Raw genomic sequence first — 16,855 nt, forward strand, 5'->3', positions numbered from 1 at the left:
TTCAACTGACTGGTTAGCAGTCTGCAAAAAACTGAACCTAGATCCATGTTTATCACCCTATACCAAGATTAACTCAAAATGGATCAAGGATCTTAATATCAGACCCCAAACTCTGAAGCTGGTATAGGAAAGAGTAGGAAATACTTTGGAACTAATAGGTATAAGCAAGGACTTTCTCAATGGAACCCCAGCAGCTCAGCAACTAAGAGACAGCATAGATAAATGGGACTTCATAAAACTAAAAAGCTTCTGCTCAACAAAAGAAATGGTCTCTAAACTGAAGAGAACATCCACAGAGTGGGAGAAAATATTTGCCAGCTACACATCAGACAAAGGACTGATAACCAGAATACATAGGGAACTCAAAAAACTAAATTCTCCCAAAATTAATGAACCAATAAAGAAATGGGCAAATGAACTAAACAGAACTTTCTCAAAAGAAGAAATTCAAATGGCCAAAAAACACATGAAAAAATGCTCACCATCTCTAGCAATAAAGGAAATGCAAATTAAAACCACACTAAAATTCCACCTCACCCCTGTTAGAATAGCCATCATTAGCAACACCACTAACAACAGGTGTTGGAGAGGATGCAGGGAAAAAGGAACCCTCTTACACTGTTGGTGGGAATGTAAACTAGTACAACCACTCTGGAAAAAAATCTTGAGGCTTCTTAAAAATCTAAACATTGATCTACCATTTGATCCAGCAATACCACTCTTGGGGATATACCCAAAAGACTGTGACACAGGTTACTCCAGAGGCACCTGCACACCCATGTTTATTGCAGCACTATTCATGATAGCCAAGTTATGGAAACAGCCAAGATGCCCCACTACTGACAAATGGATTAAGAAAATGTGGTATTTATACACAATGGAATTTTATGCAGCTATGAAGAAGAATGAAATCTTATCATTCGCAAGTAAATGGATGGAACTGGAGAACATCATTTTGAGTGAGGTTAGCCTGGCCCAAAAGGCCAAAAATCGTATGTTCTCCCTCATATGCGGACTTTAGATCAAGGGCAAACACAACAAGGGGATTGTACTTTGATCACATGATAAAGCGAGAGCACACAAAGGAGGTATGAGGATAGGTAAGACACCCAAAAAACTAGATAACATTTGTTGCTCTCAATGCAGAGAAACTAATGCAGATACTTTAAAGAGACAGAGGCCAATAGCAGAAGGGGACCAGGAACTAGACAAAAGGTTAGTTCCAGAAGAATTAATTTAGAAGGTAACACACATGCACAGGAAAGCAATGAGAGTCAACTCCCTGTATAGCTATGCTTATCTCAACTAGCAAAAACCCTTGGTCCTTCCTATTATTGCTTATACTCTCTCTTCAACAAAATTAGAGATAAGGGCAAAATAGTTTCTGCCTGGTAGCGAGAGGGTAGGGGGGGAGAGGGAAGAGGCTGGGGGGAAGGGGGGAGAAATGACCCAAACATTGTATGCACATATGAATAAAAGAAAAAAATAACAAAAAAAGAATGTTTCAATTGTGTGTGTATATATACACAAATTTATGTGTGTGTGCATATATATCAATATTATATATATTTGACTCCCTTAGTAAATTACATATTATATTTTTAAAAAGTTTAAAGGGTAATATGTAGAGTTCTGGCTGAAGTTTTAAAGTTCCAAGCCACAAAGGCCAAGAGGTACAAGAAGGGAGAAAGAAAAGAACATCTCTGCTTTTCTTGGATTATTCTAAGATTTGTTGTTGCTGTTGTTTTTGGTTTTTAAATAAGCATTTTAGGTTGGAGTGATGGCTGGAGCTTGGGGATGTAATTTTATACATCACTGGTGAAGTTGAAGTTGGGTATTTCCTGTAGAAGTGTGTGTGTGGCCCAAACTGTATTAAAGAACACTCTAGAGGCTGCAATAATTCTTTTTCCTTTAAAAAGAGATCTGAAAACAATAACAACAACAACAAAAAGGGGGAATCTATACATTACTCAAATTTGTTCAGACTGAAATATAGGATCTGGATTGTATGTATGTATATATTATATCTGCATATATGTCTACAAAGTTTTATAAGATGATATTCTCCAGAAGTCTTTGAATATGAAAACTGCCCTTCCTTGCCTAGTGTAATCTTTTACTCAGCATGAGTGGACAGCCACATTTGGAATGGACTGGATCACTGGATCTGCTAGCATAATGTTTTCCTTCAACAGATGAAGGAAATTTCTCAATTTCTCAAAACCACGAGGCTTTCAGTAGCAGAGAAAGTCTCCTGATGCTATAGATACCTACTGAGGTAGGTGAATATTTAGCAACTGATTCATGTGAGTTCTGGGGCAAGGAGGGAAGAGTTTGTAGGATGATTTACCAATAAAAAAATAAGTTTTTTTTCTTACTGAGTATCCAAATTTCCATAGAATTCTTTAAAAGCCCAGGAAACTGCACCAAATACAGACTGTCATCATGAAGAACTTTACCAGTGAAATACCAAAAGAGACATATAATATGGAAAAAGAGGCCTACAAATGAATTTCAGATTTAGAAATAAGCATAACAACATTGAACTTAAGGCCAGGCACTGGTGGTTCACACCTATAATCCTAGGTACTTGGGAGGTTGAGATGGGGAGCATCAAGGTTCGAGGCCAGCCCAGGCAAATAGTTCATGAGACCCCCATCTCCAAAATAACCTGAGAAAAATAGACTGGGGGTATGATTTAAGTGGTAGAGTGCCTGCTTTGCAAGCATGAAGCCCTGAGTTCAAACTCCAGTCCCACAAACACAAAAAGAGATTAAATTTAAGTCCTCCCTCTTCTAGCAAAAAATACTTGACATGGTCTAAAAAATTTCAATGTTACCTTTAAGTATTTCTAAAATATAGTGAAGGGTGAAGGGTTTATTACCTTTAAAGAAGGCATTCCAGTTAACATAGGAGAAGCAAATTTATCTTATATTGTTACTTCCAATGGGAAATTCAGGTGCTAACTTACTAGAGAAAAATCACAAAAACTTAAATTATTGACAAATAATTAGAACTAAGATATCTGACTTTTCACAATTATAATATTATAAAAATACACAGAGAAAAGAGAATCTACGCCTTTCAGTTAAAATGGTAATTATGCTTTTGATGAGTATTTACTAATTGCTTATAATGTACAAAGCATTTCACTATGGATGGTGTAAAATCCAAAGGTGAATAAAGAGGCAACCAGAAAAGTTATCTAGACATGGAAATACATGAATAACCAGAAAAACGTTAGCCAAGCTGGACATGGAGGAGGACTGTGAGTTTGAGATCAACCGGGGTGACATGCAAGACCCACAGGGTGTCAAAAAAGAGAAGAAAAGAACAGAAGAGGGTAACCAGAATAAAAAATGGGCTCAAACACGGGAAGTTTTGCTTAATAGACTTTTTTTTTTTTCTGTCGATGCTAGAAAAAAAGATCAAACCCAAGATCTTTTGCATGAGAAGCAAATGTTCTACCATGGAGCTATATCCACTGTAGACAATGAGGGAAGTTTTGGAGGTGATGTATATGTTTATATCTTGAGTTTGGTGATGATAACATGGGTATATGTCCAAACTCATCAAAATGTATACATTAGATATATATAATTTTTATATATCAATTATATCTAAATAAATCATTAAAATGTGTTTTAGAAAGGCAAGATCTATGTTAACATCACTCAGAGAGATCTTGGATCTGACAAATATAAGCTATTAGACTATTAGAAGGGTTTGTATTTTGTTGTGCAACAGGAACATCACACTAAGCCTTCCCAAAGCTTAAGTAAAATATTTAAGGAATAATACTCCTATCAGCTTGCTACCCTCACAGCTGTAGCACTATAGCCTTTTTACACCAGGGTGTTGAAGAGTTCTCTGGGAAGGAGAGGAGAATCAAAAGGGATGTTCTAGGAAGAAGAAATTACACGTACATCAAAACGCAGGATGTGAAAACAAAGAACATGGTTCTTCCTTTCTCCAAAAGCAGCTCATTTTTCCCAAGTGTATCCTTATAAATTCACTCTTACTGTGCTTGGCCTCAGTCCACAGGTGACTCTATATTTTAGAGTACACTGTTTATAGTTCCTAATATCTCACAGAAACAGCATTGTTTATGCTTGACAATTTAAAGAATGAAACTTAAAGCTGAGCAGTTAAAGGACAATTTTACCACCATATAAACAATCAAGAAAGTTTTAATGGTGCCTTATATGTAGTAGATGCTAAAAGAATGAATCACATGGGTAGCAGTGGTATAATCAAACATCTTAAAAAATTACCTTTAACGATTAAAGAGCAATTAAAAAATTTCCTAAATTAAGATTAAAATAGCTAATCTAAGATAGTATTGTTGGGCTGGCAAGTGGCTCAAGTGGCAGAGTGCCTGCCTAGCAAACATGAAGTCCTGAGTTTAAACCCCAGTGCCATACACACACACACACAAAGATAGTATTGTTGAACTCATATATACATAGTTTTTTAACCTCATTTAGGTACAATGCAGGTAAGCTAATTTTCATATATCTACTCTTTAAAAAAAATAATAAAGCAGGTGTGGTGGTACATGCCTGCAATCCTAGCACTTGGGAGGCTGAGGCAGGAGGATTGTTGAGTTCCAGGTAGCTTGGGCTACATAACAAGAATTGTCTCAAAAATTAAAAGCATATCATAGAAACACACCCTGTATACCTATTATTGCATTAATATATTCTTTTTTTTCCCTAGTGGTACTGGGGTTTGAACTCAGGGCCTCCCAACTGCTAGGCAGGCACTCTACCACTTGAGCCACTCCACCAGCCCCCTATTCTGACTTAATAGTAGATAATTTCTATTATCTATTATCATTCTTAAAATAATAAGAATCTTATCAACTGTCTGGTTTGCAAACTTACAATGTAATTCTTTTAGTTTTTGTGTTTTCCCCAGGTTGGTCTTGAACTCGTGATCTCCCTGCCTCAGTCTCCTAAGTACTGGAATTACAGGCATGTACCACTATGCCTGGCTGAAAGTAACTTATTCTGGCAGAACTGGGATTTGAACTCAGGACCTCTCATTTGTTAGGCAAGCACTCTACCATTTGAGCCACACCCCCAGTCCTTTTTGTCTTAGTTATTTTTCTGGATAGGGTATTGTGTTTTTGCCCAGGGCCAGCCTCAGACTGATCATCCTAACTGTGCCTCCCACATAGCTGAGATCACAGGTATGCCACCACACCCAACTTACTGGCTAAGATAGGCTCTTGCTAACTTTTGTTTGGGCTGGTCTTGAACCATGATCTTCCCATCTCCACTTCCCGAGTAGCTGGGATTACAGGTGGATACCACATCTAGCCCTGAAAGTAACTCTTTTAAGTATGGTCATTCTCCAAAGTGCTGTCTTCAGATTGCTGCCCTCCATAAACATTCTTAGGGGGATTTATCTAATCTCATGGTTCCCATTACCAGTATGTGAACTACTAAAGAATCCCTATCTCCTACCTGGGTAACACTGAATTCAGATCTGTATTAATGCCTTACCATCACTCAAACTCAGTATATCTCAGTGATATATCTAAAACTGATTCCTTGCTTCTCTATCTTCTACCTGTCTTTCCCCTGAACTTCGGCAGATCAATGGAGAAAATTTCATTCTTCCAGTTGCTTGGTCCAAAATCTTGGGATTTCACCTACCTTCAAATCTGTTCTATCAGCAAATCCTGCCATTCTACCTCCAAATAGCATCCAATTATTTCTCTACATCCCCCAACCGGTTCTGCCCTAATTTAAGCAATCCTCATCTTTTTCTCAGTTTGGAAAAATAACCTATAACAACTTTCTAAATGGTATTCTTGCTTCTACTTTTACCAATTAATATTCTCTCCACTAAACAACAACGAAACATCCTTTAGGAATCAGGTTTTCAGAGCCACGCCTGTATCCCAACCCCTTTTAAACATGTGCACAGTGAAAAATAAAACTAAACTAAGGTTTAAAAGTTCTACATAACTCTCATTTTTGCTAAATCTTTGAATTCACCATCTACTAATTTTCCTTGCTCACTATTCTTCAGTCACACAGACTTCTTTGCTGTTTTAGGGACAGGTCAAAGCTCTTTTGCTTCAGAGTTTTAGCATTTTTTTCCTGAAAGGTTCTCCCAGCAAATATCTATAGAGCTCACTTTCTCATTTCTTTTGGATCTTTTTGGAATGTAACTTTATTAGACCACCCTATATAAAACAACTCTTACTCCTATCATTTGATATCCTTTACCCTATTTTTTCTTAAATTTATTATCTCTTGATATAATATATTGGCTATTTCCTCCAATTAGAATATAAACTCTGTGAGAACAAATGGTCTTTCTTCTCTCTTTCTCTCTTTCTTTCTTTCTCACTGCTATACCCCAATACATGTCCATTAAACAGTTGTTAATGAATTAAACTTTTCTTCTTGTCAAAATAAACTATGTCCTCCAAATTGTCTTGTTTGTCTAATTCTCATACAAGAATATCAGGTTTGTAGCAGCACCAACATCAGTCAAACCTTGGCTCCATCATTTATGAGGTATAATATTAAAGAGGGCTACCTAATCTTTCTGATCCTTAAATTCATCATGTGTATGTGGGGATAATTGCACCTACCTCACAAGAAATGATAACGTTGGAATTTTTCTGAATTAGGTCCTTTGACTCCGAATGCTGTACTTTATTATCACAAGTTGTCTTGGGCCACTAGACTGAGTGTTTGGAATGAAAATGACCTTGGCAATCTGGTTTATGGGGCTATTATTCTTAGATGGGAGAAAAAGCAAGCACACAGCCACATGACTGGACTATGCTGCTCTTTTAGGACAATAAGAGGACACAAGAACATCACCAACCAACAGGCTAAAATTTTACAGGGTACCTCATTTTAAATATTCTGAGAAATTATATAATTCTAGAAGTTTATTTAATTCTATAGTTATTTTTCTGTGTTTCTGCTATTTATCTTTGTAAACATATGCTATAAAAAAATCTAACATTCTCCTCCCTCATTCTTATAATGTCCAAAGGATTTTTACTGGCAGGAAGCAATTATTCTCCTGTATGTTTTTCTAGATGCCTTTGAAGGGAAATTACAATAAGGAGTCTAGATATAGATTGTGTTCACACTTTGCTGCACCTATATCTACACTTGTTTGAGGTGAAAAGGAATAAATGCCTTAAAGATCTGAGGGGTGAAGTAGTGAATTGAAATGTGAACTGCTCCCATGGACAGAGCAGAATCCTTGAAGAGGTATTAATTAATTTATTTACGGGGGTACATTGTGACATTTACAAAAGTTCTTACAATATATCATAGATGAATTCAATCCCTCAATCATTCTCCTGAAAGGTTTTAATTGAAGGCTTGGAGGAAAAAGCTCTGTTGTCCAAGAAAAAATTCAACTAGAAAAAATAGGGATCTAATTTATTTGCTTTTTCAATCTATAGATATCTATCCCAATTCTGAACCAATGATATTACAAATATAAAAGAAAAGAAGATAAATTTAAATAACATTTTTATTAACTTGCTAGGTTAAGATTGAAGAGGCAAGTAAAAAGATTATTCTGAACCCTATCTACAGTTGATAAGCTAGAGAGACCAAATAGAGTTTTTCCTTTCTTATAAAACAACTCAGTCAATTTTGGAAAAGAATCAGTATTTTTAAAATCAGAGATGATAAAATCTGCTCCTGATATCTTTAGCAAATTTCATACTCTTAGGACTTATGAAAAGCAAAGAATCTCAGGATAAGTTCTAGTAACAGCATATTTTCCTAACAAGTATTTCAAGCTTTAAAAGAATTTTGATTTTGTTCTTCAACTCTACCATAGATTTCAGGGAAAACTGGCCATATATCTAGCTTTAAGGATGAAGATGAATTGTGTGTGGGTGTGTGTTTAATAATGAAATCATAGAAAAGACCAGCATTTTGGTATTTAAACATATCATGGTGCACTCAAAATGAGCATAATAAAGTTGATACTGTGGTTATTTAAAAAAGGATGAATTCTCAACTCTATGAGACCAATTAGCTGATGGCATTCCTTATCCAAGATGGCCATAAAACTGTAAAACTGAAGAAACACACTTTTATTCCATGATTCAGGGGAAATTCTTTTGCTGGGCACTAATAAGGAAATGCTACCTTGGAAGTAGCATTGATAGTAGTGGTAGAGAAGAGGAGATCCATTTTAGGTTGGGAAGAAGCTGATATTGTAGAAGCTACAGAAAGACAGAATTTGTGTCTAAGATGATGTTATCAAGTTACTGCACCATCAACCAACTCTGAAGCCTCCACCATATCCTTGGCCTTGCAGCCACGTAAATAAAAGATTTCCATATTGATTAGGCCGGTTTGCATCAAGACTCATGTGTTAACATTTCAGCCCCAAACATTCTAACACTAAAAATAGAGCAGTTAAAATGTGAAATAATAAAATTAGCAACTCATTCTAAATTTACTAATCAACCTGAATATAGAAACTGACCCTTGCTTTGACTAGATTATAGCCACTTCTGTATATAAAGGCTCTCCCTTCATTATTACTGGATTTTTAAAAGATACTACTGAGAGATTAGAAGTATAGTTTGAACTTGTATTTCCCCACCACCTCCACCCTGAACTGATGTTTGAACTCAGGAATTTGTGCTTGCAAAGCAGGTGGTCTATCACTGGAGCCACACCTCCAGTCTATTTTGCTCTGGTTACTGTAGAGGTGGGGGCCTCAAAAACTATTTGCTCAGGTTGGCCTGGAACTGCAGTCCTCCCAATCTCAGTCTCCCAAGTTTCTAGAACTATAGGCACGAGTCACTGGCACCTGGCTGAACATGCATCTTTTCTTGCAAATTAAATGAAAATGTGAGAAGAGCAGATATTGTTTCCTTACTGCTAATCACCAACTATTACAAGGTGGGTAATTATTTTTTTGTTTTCTTTTGAAATTGAATTTGAATATGTTTAGGAGGGCATGTACTCTTAGTTCATATAGTCTCCACCACTCTGTCTATGAAGTTGTGCCATACACAGCTTAAACTACCTAAAAATACATGAGAAGTTTTTTAAAAACCTCTATTGTAGAGGTATCAGGATTGTAACAGAGAACTAAACTGCTCATTATAAGAAAATAATAGAAATTTGGAAGGAAGAAAGGGACAATTATAAGAGAAGAGAAAGACTGATTAAAAATGGTGACAGGTTGTGATCTGAGGAGAAAGACTGCTAGTAAATGGCTAAAGAACTCAATGATCTCTGTGAGGTGTTCAATAGTTTTGAGGATGTGGTAGTTGGGGTAACAGAAGTTTTAAATGGCAGTGAACAATGAAGGCAAAGAGAGTGAGTATGGAGTATTTCTGGAAAGAAGATTGGCATGAAAATATGAGATATATAGCATTATGTCTGTTTAAGAAAGGGAAAGACTAGAAAATAAATACTGATACAAACAGCCAAAAGAAGTTTAAGAATATAAGTAAAGGAGGAGAGGATAAATGACACAGCAAGATCCCTGAAGAGTGAGAATGTGCAGAACCAAAATACAGAAGAAATGGATCTTAGATGAAAGGAAGAGGAGCTTACCTTAGATCTGAGGAAGGCAATGGAAAGGAAATAGAAATAAATGTATCTGTTTTGGGGAAGGAAAGTGTCAGAAAGTTGGAGAAATTCATACCTGATTGCCTCTATTTTTTTCTTTCCTTTCTGTGAAGTCAAAAAGTAGGGAAGCAGGTCATTTGCTGCCAGTGAGAAGAGTGATAATGGAATCATGAGAAGAATGAAAAAGAAGTAAAACAGTTGCTGTGGGGAATGACTAAGCAATGACTAGGGATTCATAGAACTATGTTAGGTAACACTATTGACTGAATGATTAAAGACCTTAATTGTAGTAGCACGAATTCCCTGTGGCAGGTTTTATTCAGAAATACTCAAGATCAGATTGGAGACTACAAATTCCTGGATTAATTTAGAGTTTAGAAATACTACAAATAAAGAGTTGAGTAATGAATAGAATATGATTGCAGTCCTAAGGGTGTGGCTCAGTGGTAGAATATGTGCTTAACATGCACAAGCCCTGGGTTCAATCCCTGGCACCAAAACAACAACAACAAAGTGAAGGCATATTGATTTTGACTAGGTCAAAAAAAAGAGATGTAGTAGGCATTCAGGAGGTGATGGTCAAAACAAGTTATTAGGACTTAATATTTCAGAGTTTTTCTTTGTGATAGCAATAGCGAACTGCTGAAATGAGTGAAAGTCTAAGTCATAGGCGTTTAGGAAGACAAGAAATTGTAGGTGAGGTAAATGAATAGGCCATTCCATGAATACTGACACCTACTAAAGTGACAGTGAGAAGATTAATCAAATCATGTGTATCTCTATCTATGAAGCACAAATCAAAGAATGAATCGAATATCTTAAATAATACTTTGTTTACCAAAAGAATACTGTAATTTTTTATACATCTTGCTAAGTAAACATTTTTACCCATCCAAAATGAGTGAGTCAACTTCAAATTTCAGAGTTATTAAGTCATACATTCCCAAGACCCATTACTTCAATAATAATGGCCTTAAGGAATCATTTTCTGCAAGTGGCTAAGATAATTTTAAAATCAAGCACAATGAAAAGTTTATAAAACATACTCTTTGATTTAAAGCATTTATAATCAAGTTTCACTTCTTACATCAAAGATTTACAGAATATTTTCTTATACTTGCAGAAACTTTCCCGATCTAAATGAATACCTTTCCTTTTAAACTTCAAAATTTGTGTTTAGGTTGGAGATATGGCTCAATGGTAGAGTGCTTCTCTAGCATGTGCAAGACCTGGATTCAATCTCCAATACTACAAGAAAATGTTTTAATTTTGACATTGATAATACTTAAAGTTTTAGTTGAGCTGACCCTTAGAGTCCTAAGTATACCTGAAAACATACTTGAATACAGAGCGATTTGAGCATACAAATCCTCAAGATGAAAATAATATCTCAAAGTGCAAATTCTGCACTCCACAAGGGAGCCCACTAGGCTCTTTCTTCTTTTTTCTCTTCTGTTCTCTTTTCTCTTCCCTCTCTCCCTTCCTTTCACAGTATTGGGCTTTGAACTCAGGGTTTCATGTTTGCTAGGTAGGCACTCTACTGCTTGAGCCTCGCCGCCCACCTGGTGCTATACTTCATAGCTGACTACATGCCAGAAAGCCAGGCTGCCTATTTTTTATTGGAAAATAGGTTGTGAATGTTTTAGCCCCCCCCCAAGACATTTCATCATTGCTTATTGGATAAAGTGAATATAAGCTTCTGTCCAGTGATGAAGGTAAGATGAAAGAGAAAGGGCAAATAGCCATACAAGCCAGCTGGTCTACTTATATGTCAGGAAAGCAAAATCCTTCTGAGAATTCATCTCAAGCACAGTTTTTTCTTGTGTCCTAGTAAAGGGAGAAGGAAAAGGTACTGATCAAGACAATCTATAGTGCATGACACACTAGGGAACAGTCAAACTAAGCAGATGTCTCTTCCACTATTTTAAAGTATATATTTTAAACTGGCTAGAATAAATAGGAAATTGCACCTCAGCTTCTTACTCATTTTAGAATGTGTACTGGATATTCTTCTTAGAGCTTACTTTAAATACCCCTAGTACTCCCTAGAATTCTGACATTGGCATTCTTCTTTTTTGTTTTACACTCATTCATGCCTATAGCTTGAAGAATCTTTTGCATATTGGTTGACACACAAATTAATAAATACCAGCACAAGTATCTCTTCTGAACCAGATGCATAATCCAGTTATAGTCTAGGTATTTCTACTTAGCTATTTCCTAGACAGCATCTTAATATACATATGAAACAGAATTTCTTGGCTTACTGAAACCTGTTCATCTTCCATGTGTCCTACCACATCATAGCAGCACTCAATTTTCTAAGCTGAAATCTTTGGAGTCATGTTATATTTTCCTCTACATTTACCAAATCCTTTTGATTTTACTATTAAACAAACTCCCAATTTTATCTTTTTCTGTATTTCTCATTGCCATAGATTGACCTTAGGTGCTCATCATCTTTCATCTAATTACCACAACTCCTTTAAATTAATTTCTTTGCCATCATTGCCCCCTTCACTATGTGCCTAAAAACCAGTCCAAAGAACAAATCTGATTTGTATAATAATGTCCATTGGCTCTGAAAGGATAAAGGTCAAGCTCTTTCCCATGGTTACAGTCTTATTTTCCATGATGTTGGTTTCTACTTCTTCCCTCATATACCTCATACTCTAGATATATTATACTTGTCAGACACTCCTGGGTCTTAGTCTCTTTTTTGGTTTTTGTTTTTGCATAAGCTCATCATTCTGTTTTCTTAATTACCCCTTCCTTTTTCCTTCCTTTCTTTCCTTTCTTGTCTTAATTAACACTTCCTTTCCCTTCCTCTTCTCCCCTCCCACTTTTGGGGATCCAGCCAAGATGTTACTTATGCTAGGCAAGTTCTCTACCACTGAGCTTCATCCTGAATTCTGCCTCAACCTCCCAAGTGCTGGAATTGCAGGCATGTGCCACCATGCCCAGCTCTTAATTTCCTTCTTTAGAATTCTTATTTTTTCTAGAAGATTCAGCTGAAATATCATTATCTCTTCATCACCGCAGAGCACAAGTTCCCTCCTCTGGGTTTCTCTCTTTATTACAATACTGTTTATGTTGTATTATGATGTCTGTTTCTATCACTTCTCTGTATACAAGTAGTATACAGGCAAAAGAAGTACTCTCTAAATGCTTTGTGAGTGAATAAGCCAATTTCTAATAAATTCAGGCTCAATTCTCAATTTATCTATTTAAGGAAAGATGGACTGTGGTTTGAGGCCAGCCCCCATCTCCAGAATAACCAGAGCAAAATGGATTACAGGTGTGGCACAAATGGCAGAGCACCTGCTTTGCAAGTTTGAAGTCCCAGTCCCACAAAAAAAAAAAAAAATCAGAGAGCAATGGGTAGACTAGCCTCTGGTCAAGTGATAGTGAATAAAAAAAAGCTGTAACTTAACAATTAGTGGCAATTATCTACCATGACTTTGAATAACTGACAGCATTATGTAATAAAGTAAGAGGGGGAAGCTCTGAATGATTAAGTGAACATTTTATATCGCAACTACTACCAAAAACATTCCCAGATTCTGCCTTTGCTTTAAGAAATAACAAGCTCTTATTTTAGCAACTACATAATATATGACATTACAGTTGCTGAGGATGAGAAACAATCAGTGGCTTTTGCAATCATGTTAGAAATTGAAGTAATGAAGGTTTTTTTTTTCTTTTTTTTTGATGGCACTGGGGGGTGAAACTCATGGTTTTGCACTTGCTAGGCAGGTGCTCTACCACTTGAACCATTCTACCAGACTAAATTAAGCGCTTACTGTATGGGTTGTTAATTTCTTCAATACAGTCCACTATTATTCCTACTACAGAGTAAGATATTAGGAAGAGAATAGAATTTGTCACCTCCATAATGTCTTTTCACTTGGACATCTCAAAGCATTTGCAATCATTCATTAATTCTCAATATCCTAGTTAAATACACTAGAGATGTAAACTGAGGCACAGAGAAGGTAAGCATCTCAAGGTCAACTGATAACTCAGTAACAGATCTGGAAAAGGGTATACATTTTCTGGTTCTTGCTCCTAGTTTTTTGTTTGTTTGTTTTTGGCTTTTAAACAGGATCTTACTATGTATCTCAGGCTGGCTTACATCACCCACCATGCTGGGTCCTTGCTTCTAATTCAAAAGATTCCCTTATCCTGAAATGTTTCTTCTCTTAGAGGGTTTCTAAGAGTTGTTTAACTTTAATGTTAAATAACAAATGATTAAATAGAGTTCAATAACTATGAGTTTAAACAATGAAGAAATAGAACTGGACTGATTTGTTTAAATAAAGATACTAGTCTCATTGTTAGAAAGGATTGAGAAAAGGCACCACTGAATTCTAAAGTTTGAGGGCCTATAATTCTGTATATATTCCCATACACTTCTAGTTTTCTATGCTTTTTTAGTCCTTAATGTTTCCTACAATGGTGCTATTTCTTTCCTTTTTTTTTTTTTTTTCCAGTACTGGGGCTTGAACTTAGGGCCTACACCTTGAGCTACTCCACAAAAAGCCTTTTTTTTGTGTTCGTTTTTTGAGATAGGATCTCTCAAACTATTTGCCCAGGGCTGGCTTAGAACTGCAATCCTCCTTATCTCTGCCTCCTGAGTAGCTAGGATTACAGGCATGAGCCACTGGCACCAGGCTCAATGGTGCTATTTTCTATTTTAATGAACAGAATAAATGTAGTACTGAGCTTCAGTGAAGTAACTAAAACCATAATTGGTTGTGCTGTACAGTGTGTTATAAATGAGTATCATTCTTATCTGGCAACAGAATCCTCTACATTCTATAGGGAATTTAGGTTATAATAAACCTACATAGTATCATAGTACTTATAAACATTTACATTACCAAACAGAATGTTGAAGTGTTAAGAACTACTCAAATAACATAGCACTCTTTAGAAATCTAATTTTCTAAATGTACTCTTAAAAAGCTACCAAAATCTGATATTACTTTTGATTTGTTTTAGAGTAAGCATCCTTAGGTCCAAGCAGAATTTAGTAAGATTTGAGAATCTTTTAAAAAATTTACATGAAGGACTGAATTATTATGTACTAAATTTCAACTTGTGAAACCAATGGTTTCTTCCTAAATGCCTACCTGCGCATTGGCTTTCCTTCCATGCACCATGAAAAGTACCCTTCGCCACACTTTTAAAGCCAAACCTAAAACAACAGAGAAGCGGTAACTTAAAAGCGATTTCTGATTTTTCCATCAACAACTTTTATAATCATTTCACTCACTTCGTCAATAATCAAAAATTTTATATCCTAATATACCACATGCCTTTTGCTGATGCACAACCATAACGGAATCTAGTGCCTGTAAGGTGACCATACTTGGATAAGGATGCTAAGACGATTGTATGGGAAAGTGATGCAAAGTGCCCCCTATCCCCTCCCAACGCTAGGTCGGTTTTGTCCCGCTTCAAAAAAGTACACGGAGACATTTAACTTTTACCTCGCCACCAAGACTGTTTATTTACAGAGCAATCACTTGGTACCCACGGCAGGACTAATCTGATGGGTGGGGTAGGGAACACGCTGGTTTGACAACGGATCTGAAGGTTGTTAATCTGTTCCTAGTGACAGAAGGAGGCATTTGCCTGGAAAAACAAACAACCTCGCTTCCGACAGAAGGAAAGCATGGAGAGAGCAGCGAAAGCATGGCTCCAGACAAACACTCTACAAACCCTTCCCGTAGTCCCCGAAATTGCTCACCACCCAGGATCTCGCCAGGTTCCCAGGGTTAAATGGGACGCACAGAATTCACTTTCTTCCCCTCATTCCAAATACTGTCTGGAGCAGCTGTCCAGGGTGCGGAACCACAGCGTCCCCAGGCAGAGCAGCCCAGCGCTCCTCTTCCTTTCAGGACAGGGCTGTCAGCCAACAACAGAACAGCCTGGCGTCCCGCGAGGCCTGGCCCCGGCGCCCCAACAGTCTCTTTTCTGCACCGACTGACAGGCGACCGACAAAGCACTTCCCTGATCCCACCGGACAGCTCGGCAACTTGGGACCCCGGATTTGCAAAGCGAGACCCGGGATGCTGTCTTCTGTCCCTTACTCTAAGGCAGCTCACTTACCGGCTTTGACACTTTCTTCTCAGCCGCAGTCTCCTTCTTTTGCCACCTCCACCCGCCTCTCCTCTCAGCCGCCACCCCTGCCGCCGCTAGCGCACGCAGGATACCGCTCCTTGAGCTATTTCCTTTCCCCTCACCCGCCCCTATCCAGGAGTAGGAAGTGGTCCTATGCCGAAAGCCTTCCCGCGGAACTTCACACGTTCTGTTAACAGGTTCCGGCGCGGTTCCGGAAGTAGCCGCGCCTTTTTGCAGGTGTTTCCGGTAGCCTAGGACTTGCCTTTCGTTCGTTGTACCTTATACCGCGAGAGTGGTCACTTAGCTTACTGCTGTACTGGCAGTGTTTAAATACTGAAGCTTCCTTCTTCTTCTTCTTTTTTTAATCAAACAAAGGTGGGAGAGCTAGGAATTTTGATTTGTTTGTAGCTGGTGGGTCTCCTTTTTGGCACAATGTTGTCCCTAATTGTTGATTGAATTATGACACAAACCTAAAAGGGATCTACATATCTCTTGCAGGCCCCTGCTATGTGCACGGTACTGAGGATACACAGACAAAACAGAAGTAGATCTGACCTTCCAGAGTTCCCACAATGCAGCTTTCAGGTCACCAGGGTTTTATTCAGGACTCTAATGGGAGCTCACACTTCCTGCTTAGTTTTCATCACTATAGACATCACTTCTTCTGTGGATTTGCTTTAGTATCAGGGGGAAAAACCTTTTCTGATGTGTCTTTTGCTTTGGATTTTTCCATAGCATGTTAGTCACCTGATTTTTACTATATATTTAGAAAACAAACACGTGAAACAAAGTGTAAGGTGGGGGTAGAGTTTCAGCTGTAAAAGGCTGTTGCTGATTTCATGATAACTATCCCAGACGAAGCATTAATCTAACAAGATTTTCTTTAGCTATTCTTTATGGAAGGTTATAAAAGACTTGAACAAATAATCCTTCCTTGAGGTTATCTCAAAATTCCTGTCCTCCCCGGAACCATTGCACGACTTGCAACACGACATATTTCACCCATCCAGACACCTGTTCTCTCTTCCTGGAACCACCTACCCAGTGACATTTTTTTCCCTCCTTCCTCCCTACTTAAGGAGTGCACTTTACCACAACCATGTGCTACTTACTTTCGGATTCGTCTGGGCATATTT

The 16,855-nt window shown here is 37.5% G+C and overlaps 1 protein-coding gene across 2 annotated transcripts in view; it reads right to left on the reverse strand.

Moving 5' to 3' along the window:
- The window catches only part of Klhl20 (kelch like family member 20), a 56,264-nt gene extending 40,421 nt beyond the window's left edge, over positions 1-15,843 (reverse strand). Inside the window, exons 1-2 of one of the 2 annotated variants that reach the window (XM_074047456.1) lie at positions 15,708-15,835; positions 14,726-14,790 (exon numbers count right to left, since the gene is read on the reverse strand). In XM_074047456.1, the coding sequence (XP_073903557.1) occupies positions 14,726-14,748 (23 nt within the window). In that variant the 5' untranslated portion in view covers positions 14,749-14,790; positions 15,708-15,835. Of the gene's footprint in view, positions 1-14,725; positions 14,791-15,707 lie in introns of both variants that reach the window. The other variant, XM_074047457.1, reaches the window with a different exon arrangement.
- Between the last annotated feature and the right edge of the window lie 1,012 nt (positions 15,844-16,855).

Source organism: Castor canadensis, chromosome 11 (assembly GCF_047511655.1).
Source record: "Castor canadensis chromosome 11, mCasCan1.hap1v2, whole genome shotgun sequence".
NCBI classification, from domain to species: domain Eukaryota; kingdom Metazoa; phylum Chordata; class Mammalia; order Rodentia; family Castoridae; genus Castor; species Castor canadensis.